The sequence below is a fragment of the Triturus cristatus genome, chromosome 8 (assembly GCF_964204655.1).
Source record: "Triturus cristatus chromosome 8, aTriCri1.1, whole genome shotgun sequence".
NCBI classification, from domain to species: domain Eukaryota; kingdom Metazoa; phylum Chordata; class Amphibia; order Caudata; family Salamandridae; genus Triturus; species Triturus cristatus.
In genome coordinates, this window is record NC_140591.1 from 49,198,114 (window position 1) to 49,217,340 (window position 19,227).

The 19,227-nt window shown below is 50.1% G+C and overlaps 1 protein-coding gene across 3 annotated transcripts in view; it reads right to left on the reverse strand.

The window, feature by feature from the left end:
* LOC146800033 (uncharacterized) overlaps nucleotides 1-19,227 on the reverse strand; it is a 141,362-nt gene that overhangs the window by 106,590 nt on the left and 15,545 nt on the right. For all 3 annotated transcript variants that reach the window (XM_085620933.1, XM_085620932.1, XM_085620934.1), the window contains exon 2: nucleotides 6,768-6,894. In XM_085620933.1, the coding sequence (XP_085477059.1) occupies nucleotides 6,768-6,894 (127 nt within the window). The remainder of the gene's footprint in view (nucleotides 1-6,767; nucleotides 6,895-19,227) is intronic.

Sequence of the window (19,227 nt, forward strand, 5' to 3'; positions counted from 1 at the left end):
CCTGCAGCGGGTGGCTCTGGCGGGGGGACAACCTGCTTGCCACGAGAAGAGAGTATCCGGGCTGTCGGGCCGCCGGGCCCTGGGGGAGTGGACCGGCCCCTGAGGAGGACACCGAACTCAGTGAGCGGGCACCGGGCTCCGGATCCTCTCTCCCGGAGTGGACGGACGTTGGAACCGGCTTGTCCTCCAGAGGTGCCCTGAACTGGAGCTAGCACGGGGCGGGATGACCACTAAGGGTGTCGCACCGCATTTGACTCCCGGGCACGGCCAGGCGGCGATGTCGGCCGCGGCTGGCGGGGCCCACGATGACCCGGAGGGCTCGGCGCAGGAACGGCGCCTGAACAAACGGCTAGATGGGATCCTGGAGGCGATCACCGCGACCAAGGAGGCCTTGCATCAGGACATAGCGCAGGTTGCCACTGGACTGAGCCTCTTGAGGGCCGATCATGCCAAACTGGCGGACAGAGTAAAGGACAATGAGTTGCTGCTCCAGGAGCTCCAACCAGCAGCGGTGACCGCGGAACGCAAACTTGCTGACATCCTGGGCTGTCTGGCGACGCTGGAGAAACGGGCGGAGGACGCCGAAGGTCGCAATCGGAGGAACAACGTGAGGGTAGTGGGCCTGCCGGAAAAAGCCGAAGGGGATGACGCTGTGGCCTACATGGAGAACTGGTTTAAAACGACGGAGGGCCTCTCCCCCTTCTTTTCCCTGGAGCGAGCGCATAGGGTCCCGGCCCGCCTGCCCGCGCAGAGCCGCCCTCCCAGACCAATGGTGGTCAGACTCTTGCATTACAGGGACAGAGACCTACTGATACAGAGGGCGCGCTCGGAAGGCCCCTTTCAGGTGGCCAATAGCTCAGTCACGGTGTTCCCAGACTACACGCAGGAGGTCCAGAAGAACAGGGCTTCCTTTTTGGCCGTGAAAAAAGAACTGCGGAGTGAGGGCCTACAATATTCCTTGCTGTTTCCAGCGAAGCTGAGAGTGATCTTGGGCGGAACGACTCACTTCTTTCAGGCCCCTGCTGAGGTATGGACGTGGTTGGAGTCGTATCGCGCTGGGACGGCCCGGGGGGGGAAGGAAGAAAGGGAGCGACAGAAACCGGTCCAAGTGCGGAAATCCCAACGCATCCGCAAACGCAACAAACTCCAGAGAGCGGAGCGGGATGAACAGATGGCGGACGACCGACGGGGAGCGCTGGCTGCAACGGCGATCATTACGGGCTCACAACGGGAGCGGACATCAGTGGGCTCGGACTCTGGTGAGGAGGCCGGGCAGTCCGGCGGAGAGGTATCGGAGGCTGACAGTTCCGGGGGGGCGGTGGTCACCCCACAGACGGCCGATGGATTATTTAACGGGTGACACTGGGAGTGAGGCCACATTCACGACTCCTGGTCTGGCTGGGGGTCCCGGTGCTCAGCGGACTCGCAGGTATTGTGCCGAGACACTCCGGGGGTTGTGGGCTCGGGGCGGGGGCTTGGCCTGCCCTGGGTCGGCTCTGAATCACCCTCGCATTGCCCTTAAGGCTTTCTGTGGAGACGACCACAGAGTAGGGAAGGTTTGGAGGGTTACAGGTTTGGATGGGGGCTGATATTGCATTATTGGGTCCTGTTCTGGGGAGTGGGAGGGGGGGGGGAGTTTATGGGGATGTTTTGGTTGAGGGGTTCTGCTGCGCTGCTGTAGGTGGGCCTGGGACACTGGTGTGCTGGTGGGGTGCTAACTGCAATGGGGACGTTACCTAATTTGAAATGCCTCACGTGGAATGTTCGTGGTCTCCGCACTATGTCTAGACGATATAAGGTACACGCCCACCTGGTGAGGCGCGGCATACAAATTGCACTCCTGCAAGAAACTCACTTAACTAAACAGGAACTCACTGCGCTGCAGAGGAGATGGCGTGGCCAGGTGTTTGGAACTACGTGTTCAGCGTTTGCCAGGGGGGTGTTGGTATGGGTGAGGGCGGGAGTCCCATTCCAGGCCATGAATCAGTTGGTGGAGCCAGAGGGTAGATTTGTGGCGGTGGAGGGGAGGCTCTATGGTCAGGACGTAGTCTTATGCAGTATATATGCTCCCAATACGGACCAGGCCCGCTTTTTTGCTAGCCTGACGGGCTCATTGGCGCACTTCTTAGCGGGCCCCATATTGATAGGAGGGGACTTCAACTCGATCACTGATGTGGCACTGGACCGGTCGCATCCGCCATTGGCCGACTCGCCGGTGCGCCGGTTAGCGGCGCACAGGGCGGATTGGCAGGAGAGGTGGGGACTGATAGATGTGTGGAGGGAGCAACATCCGGGAGCCCGGGACTATTCCTTTTTCTCCGCGTTGCACGCGCTGCATGTTAGGATAGATGCCATTTTGTGCAGCAGGGCCCTGGCTCCCGTGATGGCCCACACGGAGTATCTCACTAGAACTATCTCGGACCATAACCCGTTGCTGTTGTCGGTGCAGTGGCAGCGGCCGAGGTCAGCGGTTCCAACATGGCGGCTGCGACCGCATACATTGGAAGACCTGGTGTTTAGTGATGCGGTCCTACAGGGCGTAGAGCACTACTTTAGGGAGAATGAGGGCTCCACTGCCACGAGGGCGATGGAATGGGATGCAATGAAGGTGGTGACCAGAGGCATTTGTATAGGCAAATTTGCGAATGTACGGGCTACAGTCCTGACTGCTCTGGGGAAGGCGGAGGGGGTGTTGCGGGATATGGAGCAGCGCAGGCCCGAGCGACCAGATCTACAGGACAGGCTGCTTGAGGCGAAGGAGGTGGTAGCGACTGAAACAGAGCGGCTGCGGTGTTTTGATTACAAGCTGTATCTAGTCAGAGTGCATGCGGAAAGGGACAAGGTAGGAACGCTACTAGCTAGACTAGCTAACCCAGAACCCCGAGGTTGCCCGGTCATGAGCATCCGAACGGAGACGGGGGAGGTGGTTTATTCGCAAGAGGCAGTACTGAAGCGTTTCAGGTCGTACTACACGGACCTCTATGAGAGTCAACTGGGGGTGGAGGTCTCCCCAATAGCCGACTATCTGGCGACTATTTGTCTCCCGCGGGTGGATGCCGAAACTGCGACGGAACTGGGCGGGCCCATCACGCTGCAGGAGATCCGGGTGGCCATTAAGCAGATGGCCAGAAACAAAACGCCGGGGGTGGATGGCCTGCCGATCGAATTCTATGAGCAATTTGTGGATGCCTTAGCACCCAGGCTCTTGCAGGTCTACGCTGAAGCCATGACGCTGGGGCGTCTTCCCCAATCGATGAGGGAGGCCTTGGTGGTGCCGCTGTTGAAGCCCGGCAGGGACGCCTCTGATGTGACGTCATATAGACCTTTGTCTATGCTGACGGTCGATTATAAAATACTGAGTCGCATATTGGCCACTAGATTACTACCACATATGACCAAGCTGGTTCACGAGGACCAAGCCGGTTTTATCCCCACCAGGAGCACGGCCTTGAATATTCGCCGCCTGGTCCGTATCATAGACAGTGTTTGGGGCCCTGATCAGAAACCAGCAGTGCTCTCCGTGGATATCGAGAAGGCTTTCGATAGCCTCGAATGGGGGTACCTCGATGCGGTGCTCGAGAAGGTCGGCCTGGGGGAGGGATTTGGACGTTGGACGAAGGTCCTTTTCTCCTCTGCTACGGCCAGGGTACGGCTGGGAGCAGTCATATCCTCAGATTATCCGGTGCGCAGGGGGACGAGACAAGGTTGCTCGCTGTCTCCCCTGTTGTTCGCCTTGGCGATGGAACCTTTTGCGGCACAAGCGCGGGCGGGGTACGGCGGGGTTAGTTGTGGGGAGGAGACGCATCATATCTCGCTGTACGCTGATGACCTCCTGCTGTACCTGGAGGACACCGGCGACGCGCTGGAAGGGGCTATGGGGATGCTGTCACGCTTCGGCAGGCTTTCGGGCCTCAAGGTCAATTGGACCAAAACTTGTGTTTTCCCGCTGCGGGCGGATGTGCCATATTCCCCTCCCACTCTAGATGTGGGATGGGAGGCTACGTGCTTCACTTACCTGGGGGTCCGGATATATCACGACATCGTGAACCTGTTGGACGGTAATATAGGGCGTTGTATAAGGGCCCTGAAGGGGTGCATGGCCTTCTGGGCCTCCCTCCCGCTCTCGGTGCTGGGCCGGGTTGCGCTGTTGAAGATGGTGGCTCTGCCCCGACTGCTCTATTATTTCCGCACCCTGCCAATATGGATCCCGCAGAGGACTTTCAAAGAACTGAAGACACTGGTTATTGGCTTCCTGTGGGGGACCGGACGGCGGAGGGTGGCCTTGACTGCTCTGATGCGGCCTAAATTCGAGGGGGGACTGGCGGTCCCTGATTTTGAATTATACTACCTGGCGGCACAGCTACAAGTGCTGACACAGAACGTTGCTAAAGTGTTCAGAGGCCCGGAACAGGGACGGGGGACCGGCATCCAGAGGCACGTTCTATCCTACATAGTCATGCAACAGAAACTAGACCCGAGAGACTTATCCATTGAAGAGAGAACTCTTCGGTTATGCTGGCAAAGGAGCATGAAGAGAGCGAAAGCGGCGCGACCTTATGCACCGGAGATCCCGTTGGGGATGCTGACGGCGTTGCCGCATGGAGGCGACTAGTCCCCGTTGGCGGAGTGGGAAGAGCTGGGGTTGCAGATGGTGGGGACCTCTACGTCGACGGGGCGCTGGCCCCCTTCGAGGTTTTGCAGGGGCAGTTTGGCCTCCCGGATGGGAGTTACCTCCTGCATGCGGCGGTGAGTGCGGCAATACAAAAACATTGGAGGGAAGGGTTGGCGGAACCTACCGCAACCCTGACCTGCCAGTACGTGGTGATGGCAGCAGGAACAATTAAGGCGGTGACCTGCCTCCATGCTAGACTGTTGCAGGAGGGGCTGGAGCCGCTCACGGCATTGAAGGAACGGTGGGAGGAAAGCATAGGCAAACCCATTCCGGACACGGTCTGGAGCCACATCCTGCGGAGGACCTGAAAGGGTAGTGGGAATGCCCGCTTTCAGCAGGTGCATTTCTTTGTCCTCCATAGGGCATATTTGACCCCGGGAAAGATTAGACGATACTTTAAGGTGCGGGATGCCGCTTGCCCGAGATGCTTAGCACTGGGAGCCGAACTCGACCACATGCTGTGGGGGTGCCCGAAGCTTGGGACGTACTGGGCTGAGGTGGGGGGGATTTTGAATGCAGTAACTGACCGGGAGGTGGAGTTTGACATGGCGTCATGTTTACTGCTTTGGTTCCCTCACACGGCAAAGACGAAGGTGACGAGCAAATTCATTGACTTAGGGCTCATGTTGGCCCAGAGAGAAATTACATGGCACTGGAAATCCCGGGAGGGCCCGTCAGTCGGGCGATGGTTATCCGAGCTGCTGAAATGGTCTAGATGCGAGAGTGTGATTAGAAGGCGGCAGGCAACCAAGGCGGATAACGAGAAGGGGTTGGAGTGGGTAAGGGCTTGGGAGATGATCGTACAAGCTCTGCAGGATCACCGGCTGGAGAGTGCGGAGCACGAGCGTTAGGAGAGCGGAGTTCCTTGAGGCTGGGGAGACTAGATGCAAACCCCGAGGATTGGCACGCATTAGTGTTGGGAACCACTGGTAGGGCCCACATCAGCAGCAGTTGGGGAGTGGGGTGGGCGGGGGGGGGGGGGGGGGAGTTACTGGGGTGTGGTTGTAGTGTCACGACGAGTTGGATTTGGGGAGAGAATCGGATAGGAATAAAAGCAGAGGCTATCATGAGACATGGACCGGGCTTCGCTATGAGGAGATCGTTGTGATAATTTGAATCACTGTCTTAATACGCCGCCCGGCCCCCGGGATGTGGGCTAAACGGCTGTGTGCATTGCTACAACGAGGGGTGTGATTTGAGATTGTACGCGGGTGCCGGTTGCCCCGATGGATGTTTTGCTTAAAATGCTGCAATAAAAACATGTTTAAAAATAAAAAAAATCAATAAAAGATGCTCAATACCAAACATCCCTATCTTCAGTGAAGCCATCATAAAGCTGGGGAACTCGTTTTCAGCAGTGTCCAGCATAGGTCCCGCATAGGTCTTAAAATGGCTTCCCTGGTCACTTGCACTGGCAGTAATGGAACTGACCCCCAATTTTTACCAGGCAAAAAGTGGGGCTGACATGTCAAAAAGGGGCATTTTCCCAGAAGACCTTTTTCTTTTTTCCAATTAGTAACAAAATTGTTGAGCGTTCTAATGTTATAAAATACTTATTCTATTATTTGTAATAAAAGCAAACTAAATAAATACATACATGATTAAACCTTCCTAACCAACACTTTTCAGTAAAATATGCACAGGTTTGGACTATCACACAAGCAATAACCAAGGGATTAAATCATCTTCTGAGGGAGTGAGGGAGAGTCCTTCCAGCATCCTATGCAGTTTGCTGCCCCAATCCCATCAGATGGTTCCTTGTTAGCCTGTCACACTGTTACTGGACACTCATATACATACAGCACATTTTATTCTTCGCCCCAGCTGTGCCATCTATGATGTACCAACCACAATAGGAATTCAGAAGTTAATGAACAGAATGATGCTTCAAGTCCAATGCTGAAAATGATAAAGTAGCTCATATCACAAATTGTGTACGTGTGAACTGGTGTCTGGGAAAACGCAGGTCTCATAGTTATAGAGTCATGGAAAGTTTAATGACCCATTTCAAAACGTATTATGAGGACCGTACACCGGCAAACTGTTCTCTAACAAAGAGTGCAAATGTCAGACAATACATGCAGCGCAACTTTACCCAGTGACATCAAGACCTGGTGAATTTCCTTCATCACATTTGCATAAAGGGTCTTCTGCCATTTGTGTAAAAGTTCCGACTCCAGTTGTGAGAAACCGGCAACAACATCCTGGAACGTGAGCAGCGTCTGAAAGAAGGATTATTATATTATACTACATTTAAAACATCCTTATACACAGCCAGGCATGATGAAGAAGAAAGTGTGGCCATTTGACCCAGGAGTACTCTTTGCGCTAACTATTCCATCTCACAATGATAACATGACAGCGATGGCTTCGGATAGGCCACACTTTAAACCCAAAACAAAGCCCAGTGTGTGCACTTCCTCCACACCATCAAGGCCTGGCTGGTACAAGCCAGAACAGAGCACCTATTGGTTGTGTTTCATTGACATCCCAAACCAGTGTTCAAAAATTGGATAAAAATACAAATCTGCCAAAAAGATGGTTGCTACATTTTATAACTACATCTAAATCGTTTGGCACGGGTGGCCCATGATATAAACGGTGTCTGACCCAGAGGCTGTTCCGTGAAACTGAATAAAACAAAAGATTTGTGGGGCAGAATGCTTTCAACTCTTATATGAATTTTAGGTGGGAGCTTAGCAAACTTAATTCCAGGTTTCGGGGCTTGGATGTCCCAGTTGAGTTTCTTTTATTGCTTAGATTTTAATTCTTGGTTATTCGTAAGTGTTTAATAGAGGGCAGCAAACGGGAACGCTTATATGGTCTACCCCTGAAAGGCTCAGTCTTAAACATCCTGTTTTGTGCCATTAGCAGTTACTTTCTTTTTCTCTTCTGAAGCCTTCACACAGAGTGCTACAATGTTCTAGTTTGCCAATCAGTAGGACCCAAAGTAATAAGAGTTAAGACCCAATCTAAGGGGATTCAAATGAATTTGCAAGAACATGAGCACGTGATGGGACTAACTGTTCAAATAGATGCAAAGATTACTGAATCTGTTGACTAGGCGCTGGTTAAGAGTTTGAAAAAGACAGACAGGTGAAGAGGATGGTTTAAAGGTTGTCAAGTCATTAGAAGGCTGGCACCCGATACGCAGTGTGTCAAAGGCACATTAGGACAATTATTTTGCCTATTAATTACTTGCCTAAAAACAGTCTGTGCATCGGTTGGTCCAAAACTAGGTGTGCCAATAGTGGTACTTTAATAGCTACTAAAAACGGACAAGCTAAGAAAGAAAGAAAGAAAAACCTTAATAAAGGTTCCTCCTACTGATCTCAGGTAGGGCATGAGCTTCCCCGAGGAGAGATAAGGCGGACGCTTGGCAACACCACTATTATGTGCCACCAGACTAAAAGAAAAGAGCCCAAACTGTCCTCTTATTAGGTAAAGTGAAAGTGTGCCACCTGCACAATGCACTCTTCTAATGTCAGTTGTGAGCTGCAGATGAGGGGATAAAAACCTGCCAAGGGCTAACCATCCTGTCGCCCCTTCAAGGTTCATAGCTGCCAAGATTTCAGATTCCTTGTGTGTGACACTTCCAAGGTTTTAGTGCCCTATAAGTGACATTCAGCTGCTAAATGTATGATATTTAGAATGACACATTCTCACAAGTAAAACCTCCACTGTGCCAACCAGTAAAAAAAAAAAAATAGTTTCTCTGGTTACTCACAAAATATCTTCAGTCACTGCATTAACCAACTGGGGTTTCAGAATGTTAACCTAAAATAATGTATTTCTCATCAATCCTGTTTTCTCACTGGAAAGATCATAACAGCTGTTAACTCACCCAGTATGCGGTTTAAAGTAATCAAGAAAATCAGTGAAACTCCCCAGCAACTGCCCATGACCCCCTTCCAAGACTTCTGTGATAAGATAGCAACCTATTTTCAAGAAAAAGTTCAGCAGATCTACCAGGAGTTTGCTCCTTCCGAGGTACCGCCAGTGAGAAAGTCACGGATGCCAGGGCCAAACTGAGTATGGTGGAGCACTCTCAGATCACTGGGAAGAATGCTTGGCCTTCTTTCTCCCCTATCTCAAGTCAACAAATTAAAGATCTCCTACTCCGCCTTAAATCCGGAGCGCCATCTGATCCCTGTACGCCCTCTATTCTTAAAATGGCACCAGATTTAGCAGCCAATTTTCTGTGTACGGTATACAATGGAATGCTCATGTCCGGCTGCTATCCAGCTATCTGGAAGGAAGCAATTGTCCTTCCACTCCTTAAGAAACTTAATGCCGACCACCTGGAACTGAAGAACTTCCGCCCTATCTCCCTTCTTCCTGTTCCTGCACAAATCCTGGAGAAATCCATTAATATTCAGCTGATGAAGTATTTGGATTCACGGGGAATCTTAGATTGCTCCCAGAATGAATTCTGCGCTGGTCACAGTACAGAATCTGCCCTCATCATAGCCTCTGACCACATTCGGATGCAGGTAAATCAAGGAGGCTCAGCAGTGTTGATTCGGCTCGACTTATCGGCAGCATTCAACACCATCTCTCCAGTGCGAATGATCCAACGCCTGCGGGAATGGAGGTCATGGGAAAAGCCCTGCAGCTTCCCCAGTCCTTTCTTACTGACAGAAGGTACACCGTTAGCTATGGAGGCTTTAAAACTAAAGCTTTCACTCTCCCATGTGGGGTACCTCAGGGCTCTTCGCTCAGCCCTACCCTTTTTAATCTTTATGTAACCACTCTGGCCAAACTGGTGAGATCTTATGGATTTCAGGTGCTCTCCTACGCGGACGACACCCAAATCATTGTCTCTGTCACCAACAACCTGCAGCTAGTTGCAGAAAAGTTTAACGCTTGCATGTCAAACACCATCGGTTGGATGAAGGGCAATTCTTTAAAGATTAATACAGACAAGACTGAGGTACTGATTTTTGGGCCACAGAAGTCCTGGTGGACCAACAGAATGCGGACCTCTACCTGCCCAGGTAAAAACAGCCAAAAATCTGGGGGTAATCTTCGATAGGGTCTGTCTTTTGATGCACAGGTCAATCGTACAGTCAGCACATGCTTTTATGTCTTAAAAACCCCTCCGAAATGCCCTTCCACTCATCTCCTCAGAATTGCACCGGCCTACTATCATCGCTTTGATGACCTCTCGGCTGGATTATTGCAACGCCCTTTACCTTACTATCACAGCTGCATCTCGGAACAGACTGCAGATGGTTCTGAAAGCAACAGCAAGATTGAAATATTCCTAATCTGCCAGAGAAGGAATCCGGTCACTACACTGGCTCCCTATTAAGGAACGCATTTCATTCAATGCCCTAAGTACAGTATATAAGGCTGTGTATTGCAAGGGTCCGTCCCAACTCAAATCTTTGTTCCATCGATATACCCCAGGCAGGACCTTGAGATCATCCACACAATTTAAACTCCTTGTGCCCAGACTTTGTAAATCCAGATGGGGTGGACGTGCTTTTTCGGTGGCCGCCGCCAAGCTTTGGAAATCTCTCCCCCTGCCGTCACCAATGCTAGCTCCCTTCCTGTTTTCAGGAAACTCCTGAAAACTTGGTTATTCCCCTCTTAATCTGCCGCTGCGTTCCTCTTCCCTACTGTGTCTGCTTAGTGCCTTGACACCTACGGGTTTAGTGCGCTCTACAAATACTATCTTATATCAACATGTATTATTTATCATCTTTCATTTAGGTGTGTGGTTATTGTGTATGTAGTTACCTAATGATGAAAGATGGACAAAATAGTTATTACTTGTTTTTTTACAGATTATGTTTTGTTCCACATGTGCCTGGGGAGCGTCTTCCAGGCTGAGCCCTTCATCTGCTAGCTTTTTCTTCAGCTGAGACATGCCTTGAGGATGAAGTTCTTCAGCTTGAATGGACAGAGGCCTACGGGCTTCAATTTGTGTCCTACCATACAGAGTCCACAGCCACCCACTCCACTCAGCTCCTCACTCAGGTCAGTTTCACTAGTGTGTGAATTACAAAAATAATAAATCATGCATTTGAGTTCAATGCAAGCCAGAAGGGACTGTAGCGAACATAATATAAGTGTATTAAAGCGCACATTCAACCAGAAGGGTTTCTTGGCACTGGATAGCAGATGGTTTTTGTTACTGAACTCAATGGTACTCATTTTATCGACCTCAGAAGGATGAAAGGCTGAGTGAACCCAACAGGATTTGAGCATGTGACCACGAGGTCAAACACATGCCCCTACAGTGGACGCATTAGTCCACTAAGTTACCAGCTTCAACAATCATATGGCTCTCCACCACGTGCGCCCCTATTGCACATAGTTGGTAGATGGTTTTGCATGATGTGAGATTTAATGATTTCCCGAAGACACCCAGAATACATGTACTGCGTATTTATGTTAGCTTGGGCTACTATCCTGTAGTGGACTTGCTTCTTCGCATCGCAGCTCCGTCTGGTCGCTGCTGCTGTCCCGCATGTGCTGCTTCTGCTACGGACCTGGAGGTGAGGAGTTCGAGGCCCTCCTCCACTGACAGGCTCCTGCCTGCGCCTCATCCCTGTTGGTCCAGTGGTAGAGCGTCACTGCTCTGCTGCTTGACTGCCCTCTGTTTCTTTCTGCTTTTACTGTCTTTCTGTTTTCCTCTTTCATTGCCTTTTGGCTTTGCTTTTTCCTTTACCTTCTGCTTTCTATCCAGTCGCCCCTGCGATTCCCCCATGGCCCTGCCCCCCCCCCCCACCCGTCCTTTTCGCTTTCTGCTTCTCTTTCTGCTTTTCTTTTATTCTGCCTTTCGACTTTGCTTTTTCCTTTCCTTCCGTTTTCTCCCTTGTCCTGATCCCCTGGAGCCCCGCATCCTCCGGTTCCCACCCACCCTTTCTGCTCCCACATTTTCCCACCTCCCAGCTGTCCAACCGCCCCCCCCCCCCCCCCGCAGCACTACATAATAGCGACCGCTGCGTGCTGAAGGTGCAGTCCACTATCATGTAGTGGACTTGCTCCTTCGCAGTGCAGTTCAGTCTGGTAGCTGCTACTGCTGACCCAGACGTCATAAGTGCGATGCCCTCCTCCACCCGTAGGCTCCTGCCTGTGCCTCATCCCTGGTGGTCCAGTGGTAGAGCATCACTGATCTGCTGCTTGACTGTCCTTCTGCCTTTCTTTCTGCTTTTACTGTCTCTTTCAGTTTCTGTTTTTTCTTTCATTCTGCCTTTTGGATTTTCCTTTTCCTCCTGCTTTCCAACTCGTCGCCGCTGCTGCTGCTGCAATCCCCCGTGGCCCCGGCCCCTCCTGGGTCCTCTCTTTCTGCTATTCCTGTCTCTTTCTGCTTTTCTCTTTTATTCTGCCAGCAACAGATTCAAGCAGCTAGTCTCCGGACCAACTCACACAGCCGGACACACGATCGACCCAGTTTTCTCCGCCAGGGGGAACATCAGCTACAGACACACCACCGAACTCTCCTGGACCAACCACCACTGCGTACATCTCGCCTTTGCCAGACCCATCATACACCACCGCCCACTGCGCCCCCCACAGCATAGCTTGGTCAAGGCCACCGAAGAACTTCTCAGACTCCCTCAGCACAACCACTCCACCAATGCAAACCGGTGCCAACACCACAGCACGAAACCTGCACTGATGGATCTCCAACTGCGCCAACACCCTGCACCCCTCAAGAAAAATCCAGGCAAGCAATACTCCAAGAAAGCCAGCTGATTCACTTCTGCCCTCCACAAATCCAGGCACACCTGCAGATGAGTCGAGAAGAGATGGAGAAACAAGAAAACCCCAGAAATCCATACTACCTTCAAATCCGCCATCAACGCACACTACTACCTCCTCAAAACCATACCAGAAAACGGCCTTCCAAGACAGAATCTGCACCAACGCACACAACAGCAAAGAACTCTTCACTATCATCAAGATGTTTGCCAGGCCCAACAGTGAAACCACAGACGTCCCTCCCTCCCAAGAACTCTATAACAAATTTGGCACCTTCTCCCACCATACTACAGCAACTACATCAAAGATCGGCTAATCAACTATACCCCTAGCAGGGGCCAGTCTTCTGGCCTGCCCCCGTTTCAACCTCTCCTCTAAAGGACGATGGGCGTTCTCAACCTCCATCCCCCACATCTGGAACAACTTGCCGGAGAATGTACGTAAGGAACACGCCCTCCTCCCATTCAGGAAAAAGTTAAAAACAGTTCTTTTTTCGGAAGCCTTGGGCACTATCTAATCAATTGACATCGCCCAACGGGCAAAGGATGGGCTCTCTCACAGCGCTTAGAGACCAGAAGGTAATAATGCGAATTACAATAAGATCAGGCATGTCTATGTCACCCTAGACCCTGCCTCTTCACCCGCCACCACTGTACACAACCTTGCAGCATCCCAACAGACCGTGCTCTGCTGGACCCCGCTCACAACAGAGGACACGCTCAAGACCATGAGGAGCACCCACTCAGGAGCCGCGTCGGACCCTTGCCTGCACCACATCTTCCACAGAGGAGCCATTGCCACCCAGCTTCGCTGCACAATCAACTGCACCATCGAAACCGCCATCTTCCCCGATGACTGGAAACACGCTGATATCAACCCCCTGCTGAAGAAGCTGTCCACAAGACTCAACTGACCTCAAGAACTTCAGACCCATCTCCCTCCTCCCCTTCCCAGCCAAGGTCATTGAGAAGGCCATAAACGCCCAACTCGCCAGGTTCCTAGAAGTAAACCACGTCCTGGACATCTCCCAATCCAGCTTCCGAAGCAACCACAGCATGGAGGCCGCACTCAACGCCACCGACGACATCTGCTCCTCCCTCAACCGAGGCGAGACCACAGCCCTCATCCTACTGGACCTCACAGGCACCTTCAACTCAGTCTTCCACCACGCCCTTATCATGAGACTCCATGAAAAGGTACTGGACTGAATCCACTCCTTCATCGGTCGGACTCAGCATGTCAGACTACCCCATTCCTCTCAGAACCTACAGAGATCAGCTGCCGAGTGCCCAAGGGTTCCTCCCTGAGCCCAACCCTCTTCAACGTCTGCATGGCCACCCTTGCAGCCATCGCCAGAAGTCATGGACTCTCAACATTGTCTCCTACGACAACCCCCAACCGATCCTCTCCTTCACCAACAAACCCAAAGCTGCCAGAACCAACTTCCACAGTGGAATGAAGGACGTTGCTATTTGGATGAAAGATATCTGCCTCAAGCTCAACTCGAACAAGACTGAAGTATTCCTCCTGGGACCCACTCCTTCAGCCAGGGATGACTCTTGATGGCCAGTCACTTTGGGATCCCATCCCATCCAGACGGACCACACACGCAACCTCAGCATCATACTGGACTCATTGCTCACAATGAACCATCTAATCAACGCAATTTCCTCAGCCTGCTTCCACATGCTCCACCTGCTCTGAAAGACATTCAGATGGATCCCCACAGGATCCAGAGAGACGGTCGCGCACGCACTCATCACCAGCAGACTAGACTACGGCAACACACTACGCCGGCGTCACCCAGAAACGGCTCAAGAAACTACAGAATGTCCAAAACGCCACAGCCAGGCTGGTCCTCGACATCCCTGCTGCAGCCACATCACGCAACTCCTCCGACAACTCCACAGACTCCCAGTCAACAATAGAATCACCTTCAAGATCCTCACACATGCCTACAAAGTCGTCCACAACGAAGGATCAGCATACCTGAACCACCGCCTCGCATTCCACGTACTTGCCAGACAACTGCGTTCTACCCAACTCGCCATAGACGCCATCTCCAGGATCCACAAGACCATAACCGGATGAAGATCCTTCTCCTACCTCGCCACCAACATCTGGAACACCCTGCCCCTCCGCTTTAGGCGATCCGCATAGCTGACCCACTTCAGGAAGGACCTCAAGACCTGGCTCTTCGAATGAGCCCCCCCGTATTCCAACCCCAGCGCTTTGAGACCCTCACGGGTGAGGACCCGCGCTAAACAAGTCCTTGATTGATTGACCAGATTTTTTTGTTTTTTAAAGGGGCATTTCACTAAAACAGAAGGACAACAATTTTTCATCAGCCAAGGGACACAGAAAGACAGCACATATCAACCTAGAAAAACAGACTAGGTACTGAAAATAAATAAAGGCAATTTGTAAACCTCTCTCACACCGGTTAATTAAATTGCTTTCCAAGAACAGCTGCTAACTAGTCCTGCTTTGGCACAAATAAAAACATGAGTTTTTAGTTGACCCTCTCTGAAAACCGAGACATGAGCCAAAGTTGCTGAAATCTGCCAGAGCAGCTGCTTAAAAAACGAAACTGTTCTGGCAAATCCGAGATGCCTGGTCACCCTAGCTTGAGAACACACACACGCTGTCTCTATAACCACTCTGCCAGCCGTGAATTCGCTGCAGCTCCTCCTAGCGCGCATCGGAGTAGTTGGAGGGACACTTTAATGTGTGACTAATGCATTTTAGTGCAATGATGCAGACACCAGCACTAAAATGCGTCTAACCCCTGATGCGTGGTACTTTTTGGTAAATGTATTTATTAATTTCATGCATTTTTATTTGGCGCAGGCTTTTCCCAAAAGGTGTCAGAGCGCTTGACAATAGAACAGAGTACATTACATGAGGAGAATATAACATATTTACACGTTACAGAAACAGACGAGAAGCAAGAAAAGGTAAAATACAACAATAGATGACAGTCACACAAAAAACACCATAGGATGAAGATTGTACAGACAGATTACAAATTTGCAATAATGAAAAAACTTCCTTGAAGGACATGAAAGGTTCTGGAAGTGTCTTTGGAAGAGAAGAGATTTGAGGTCGGATTTGAAGGTCCGGATAGAGGTGGTGGTACGGAGTAGTGGAGGAAGCAAGTTCCAGATTCTCACCTTATTGCCTGAGAAGGATTGAGTCATCGATCTCTCTCTTTTGAATGATGGGGGCTCAAGCAGTAAATTTTCCGCTTTATGAGACGGTCTAGAGCCTCCAGAAATGTTCCGATTATTTGCCAGATATCGAGGGGAGGAAGTGTGCAAGGCATTGTGGGTGATACAGGCACTCTTGTAGATTGATCTTGCCTCAATGGGAAGCCATCGAAGAGAAGACAGAATGGGTGTTATGAGGTCACTTCTTTTGGCCCCAAATTTAAAATGAGCCGCTGAATGGAGAACGGATTTAAGAGGGGAAAGGTGGCATTTGTGGAGGCCAGCAAGAAGAGAATTGCAATAGTCCAATCTAGAGAGAACAAGAGATTGGACCAGGGTTTTTAGGTCTTGCTCCGGAAAGAAACATCAAATCCCCCAGAGAAGACACAGTTGGTATCGTGCATTCTTTGCAATGGATTTGATGTGGGAGAGTAGATTGAGCGGTTTGTCAAGTATGACACCAAGGGGTATTGCGCAGTCACCAACGATAGGTTTATTGTTGAGTAAATTCAGCTGATCCATCCAAGATTGAACAGGAGGAGGAGAGAGTGAGGTAGAGAGAAGGAGGAAATTCGTTTTGGAAGGATTCAGAATGAGTTGATGAGCTAACATCCAGTTTTGAATAGAGTGGAGAGTAGAATGGAGGATTGAGATATCGTGTGCGGAAGACACCTTTAGGTAGATATGAGTGTCATCCGCATAGAGATGGTAAAGGATCCCAGATTTACCTAGGAGATTACCCAATGTTTCCAAATAGAGATTGAACAAAGTGGGTGCAAGGATAGAACCTTGAGGGACGCCTTGACCTACCGCCAATGAAGCCGAAAGACTGTTCGCTATTTTGATAATTTGGGATCTGTTCGAGAGGAATGAGGCAAACCATTTAAGCACTGTGCCTTCCAACCTAATTCTCTGTTGAAGAGTGTTAAGGAGAGTGTTGTGATTAACAGTGTCAAAGGCTGCAGAGAGGTCTAGAAGAATCAGGAGACAAGACTCCCCTGAATAGAGTATACGCAGCGCATTGTCGATCACTTACAGCAGTGCTGTTTCAGTGCTGCAGTTTTGAATGAAACCAGACTGGAAATTGTCAAGAAGATTATTATCCTTAATATGTGGGGAAAGGTGTTTCACTACACATCTTTCTGTGATTTTCGCAAGAAAAGGGAGGTTAGTGATGAGGCGGACTTTGTTGAGGTCGTTCGCATCATTTTTTTTTTTTTTAAGTGGGGTAACCTGTCCTGTTTTAAGGGCAACAGAAAGGGAGCCTTGGCTGAGGAAATGTTAACCAGACAGGTCCAGTAGGTAAGAGCATGGGTGTAGAAATCAATGACCATGTCACAAGGGATGGGGTCAAAAGAATAGTTAGAGGGGAACCAAACTTACCTTAACGCCGCCATCGCCAAGAGTCCGTACAGACCACACGGTTGTGCCGCCACCGCCAAGAGTCATCGCCAGCCAGATTCCGCGCCGCCGCAGAACGGGACTACGAATCCCGGCAGCACTTGCGGCGGCGCACAGCACGCACGCATCAACGGCGCCAGGAGGCGCATAAAATCAGCGTAAGGTCCGCTTCGCGGGACGCCCGGTGCGAAGCCCGGGCAAAGGGCGGGCCCTCTACGGCCCTCATCGGCAGGAGGAGGCAGGGGCAGGGCCATACACGCTGCAGGAGTCATATCGGACATCATCGTATAAGTAAGTTGAACCTACAGAAGTCCCCACATTTATTGTATTGCACGAACTGTGGATACACGATAAGTCATGCCTAAAAAAGTTGTTACAGTCCAACACAACAAGATGAACAATTATTTGGTTCAGACTGTACAGAAGATCAACACGCAAAGGAGGGAGTCATTGGGGCTGAGCCAATCACCGGATTTGCTCTGTTTGTCCCCACCCACTTTCGCTATTACTTCGTCTGATGAAATTAATACACAAGATGTTTTTAGTGCAACCACGTCAGCAGACACTGTTCCCCAAGTTATATCTGATATCCCGGACAATGCAACCCCGGCTTCAGAAGACTCGTTTATTGAGGGTAATATAAATGATTTGAATGACATTAACTCTGACCAAGATGCACAGTCTCAGACGTCCCAGGTGCTTACTCCTGACCTAACTCCTACAGCCCATGAAGTTAGACCCAAACGCCAATGCACTAAGATCCCTCCAAAGCGGGGTGGTCTACGTTCTGGGGCTAAATGGAAGAGGGTTAATACCTCAAAATATATACAAATGAATCACGCTGAGGATCCTTCTTTTTGTTCTATTGAAGAAGCCCTTTTTGACAAAATTGCGGATTTTATTGAGACTAAAATTAATTTCATTATCAAACCCCTCATATCCAAGATTGATAAATTACAAGCAGAGGTTAAGAAGCTGGGCGGTTATCAAAACACATTTGCAAGTGGCATTGAAAATTTAACCACGCTAGTTACTCTTCTGAACAATAACCATGGGGAAGCCGCTGACGGAACTACTCTGGGCGTTGGAGAGGGAACAGAGCCTTCTGGGGAGAATCCATCGACACTGATTTCCAACGCTGTTGTTGGGAGCTCTACGCTCCAGTGCCCCCCAGCAAATCCAATCCCTGCGGCGAATGTTCCCCACACGCAAATATTACAACCCCATACTTCTACGTCGGATCCCCTGCAATTTATCGTTGAAGCCACACCCGTGGTGCTAGTCCTTGCAAATGTCCCCCCATTAGAAAGAGGCTTGGTGGAAAGTTCTAACTCACTGTGTAGCAAAGCCCTACATTGGTTAACCAGTAATATGCGGCTAGCTCCAGGAGGACAGCAACATCTCGCAAGTGTTATCAAATCAGCAACTAGGGTTTCTTGGCTGGGAAACCGGCCAAAAAAATTCAAAGGAGATTGTGTGGCTGTGAGCTTTTCAAATCAACATGTTCTTCCTAATATTCTTGCAAATATCCTTCCCCCGCAACGAAGACAAGGTACTGTGGTTCCCCTTACCTTGAAATTCTTTTATGGGGAACAGCAGAACGTATCAATCCCAAGGACTCCTGCTCTAGGATGGAACACTAATTGGGATCTTCACTCTAGATGGGGACAAGATATAAGGAATAATGTACCAGCCCACTGACAACAACCCTTTGTATTTAACCCTGTTACACAACCTTTAGAACTGTTTAATCGTTTTGCGCCACTATCTTTCATGGATCAAAACGATTGACTTTTGCCAAGTCAAACTAATGATGTTGAGGAACCACATCCAGCTCCCGTTTTATCACTTCAGTTTTCTGCAGGCAATAGGGCCTGTAGAATTATGAGCTGGAACATTGCTGGGCTTAGAACCAAATTTAAAGACAAAATGTGGTTGGACCAAATCAAGAGTTATGACATTCTTGCTTTCCAGGAAACTTGGGAAACGCTAGAGTGTTTGGCCCTAGATGGCTATTCTCACTTTTCAGTACCTGCAGTCCCCAGTAAAGCAGGAAGAGCTAGGGGTGGGTTAGCTGTGTATATTTCTCTTGACGTTAAAGGAAAACCTAGATACATCCAGTCTAAATCCAAAAATTGTTTAATGGTTGAATTGACTTTATCAAACTGTAACCCTATTTTATTTGTAAATTTTTATAATTCTTCGACCAGTCAATTTCCTAACGAGCAT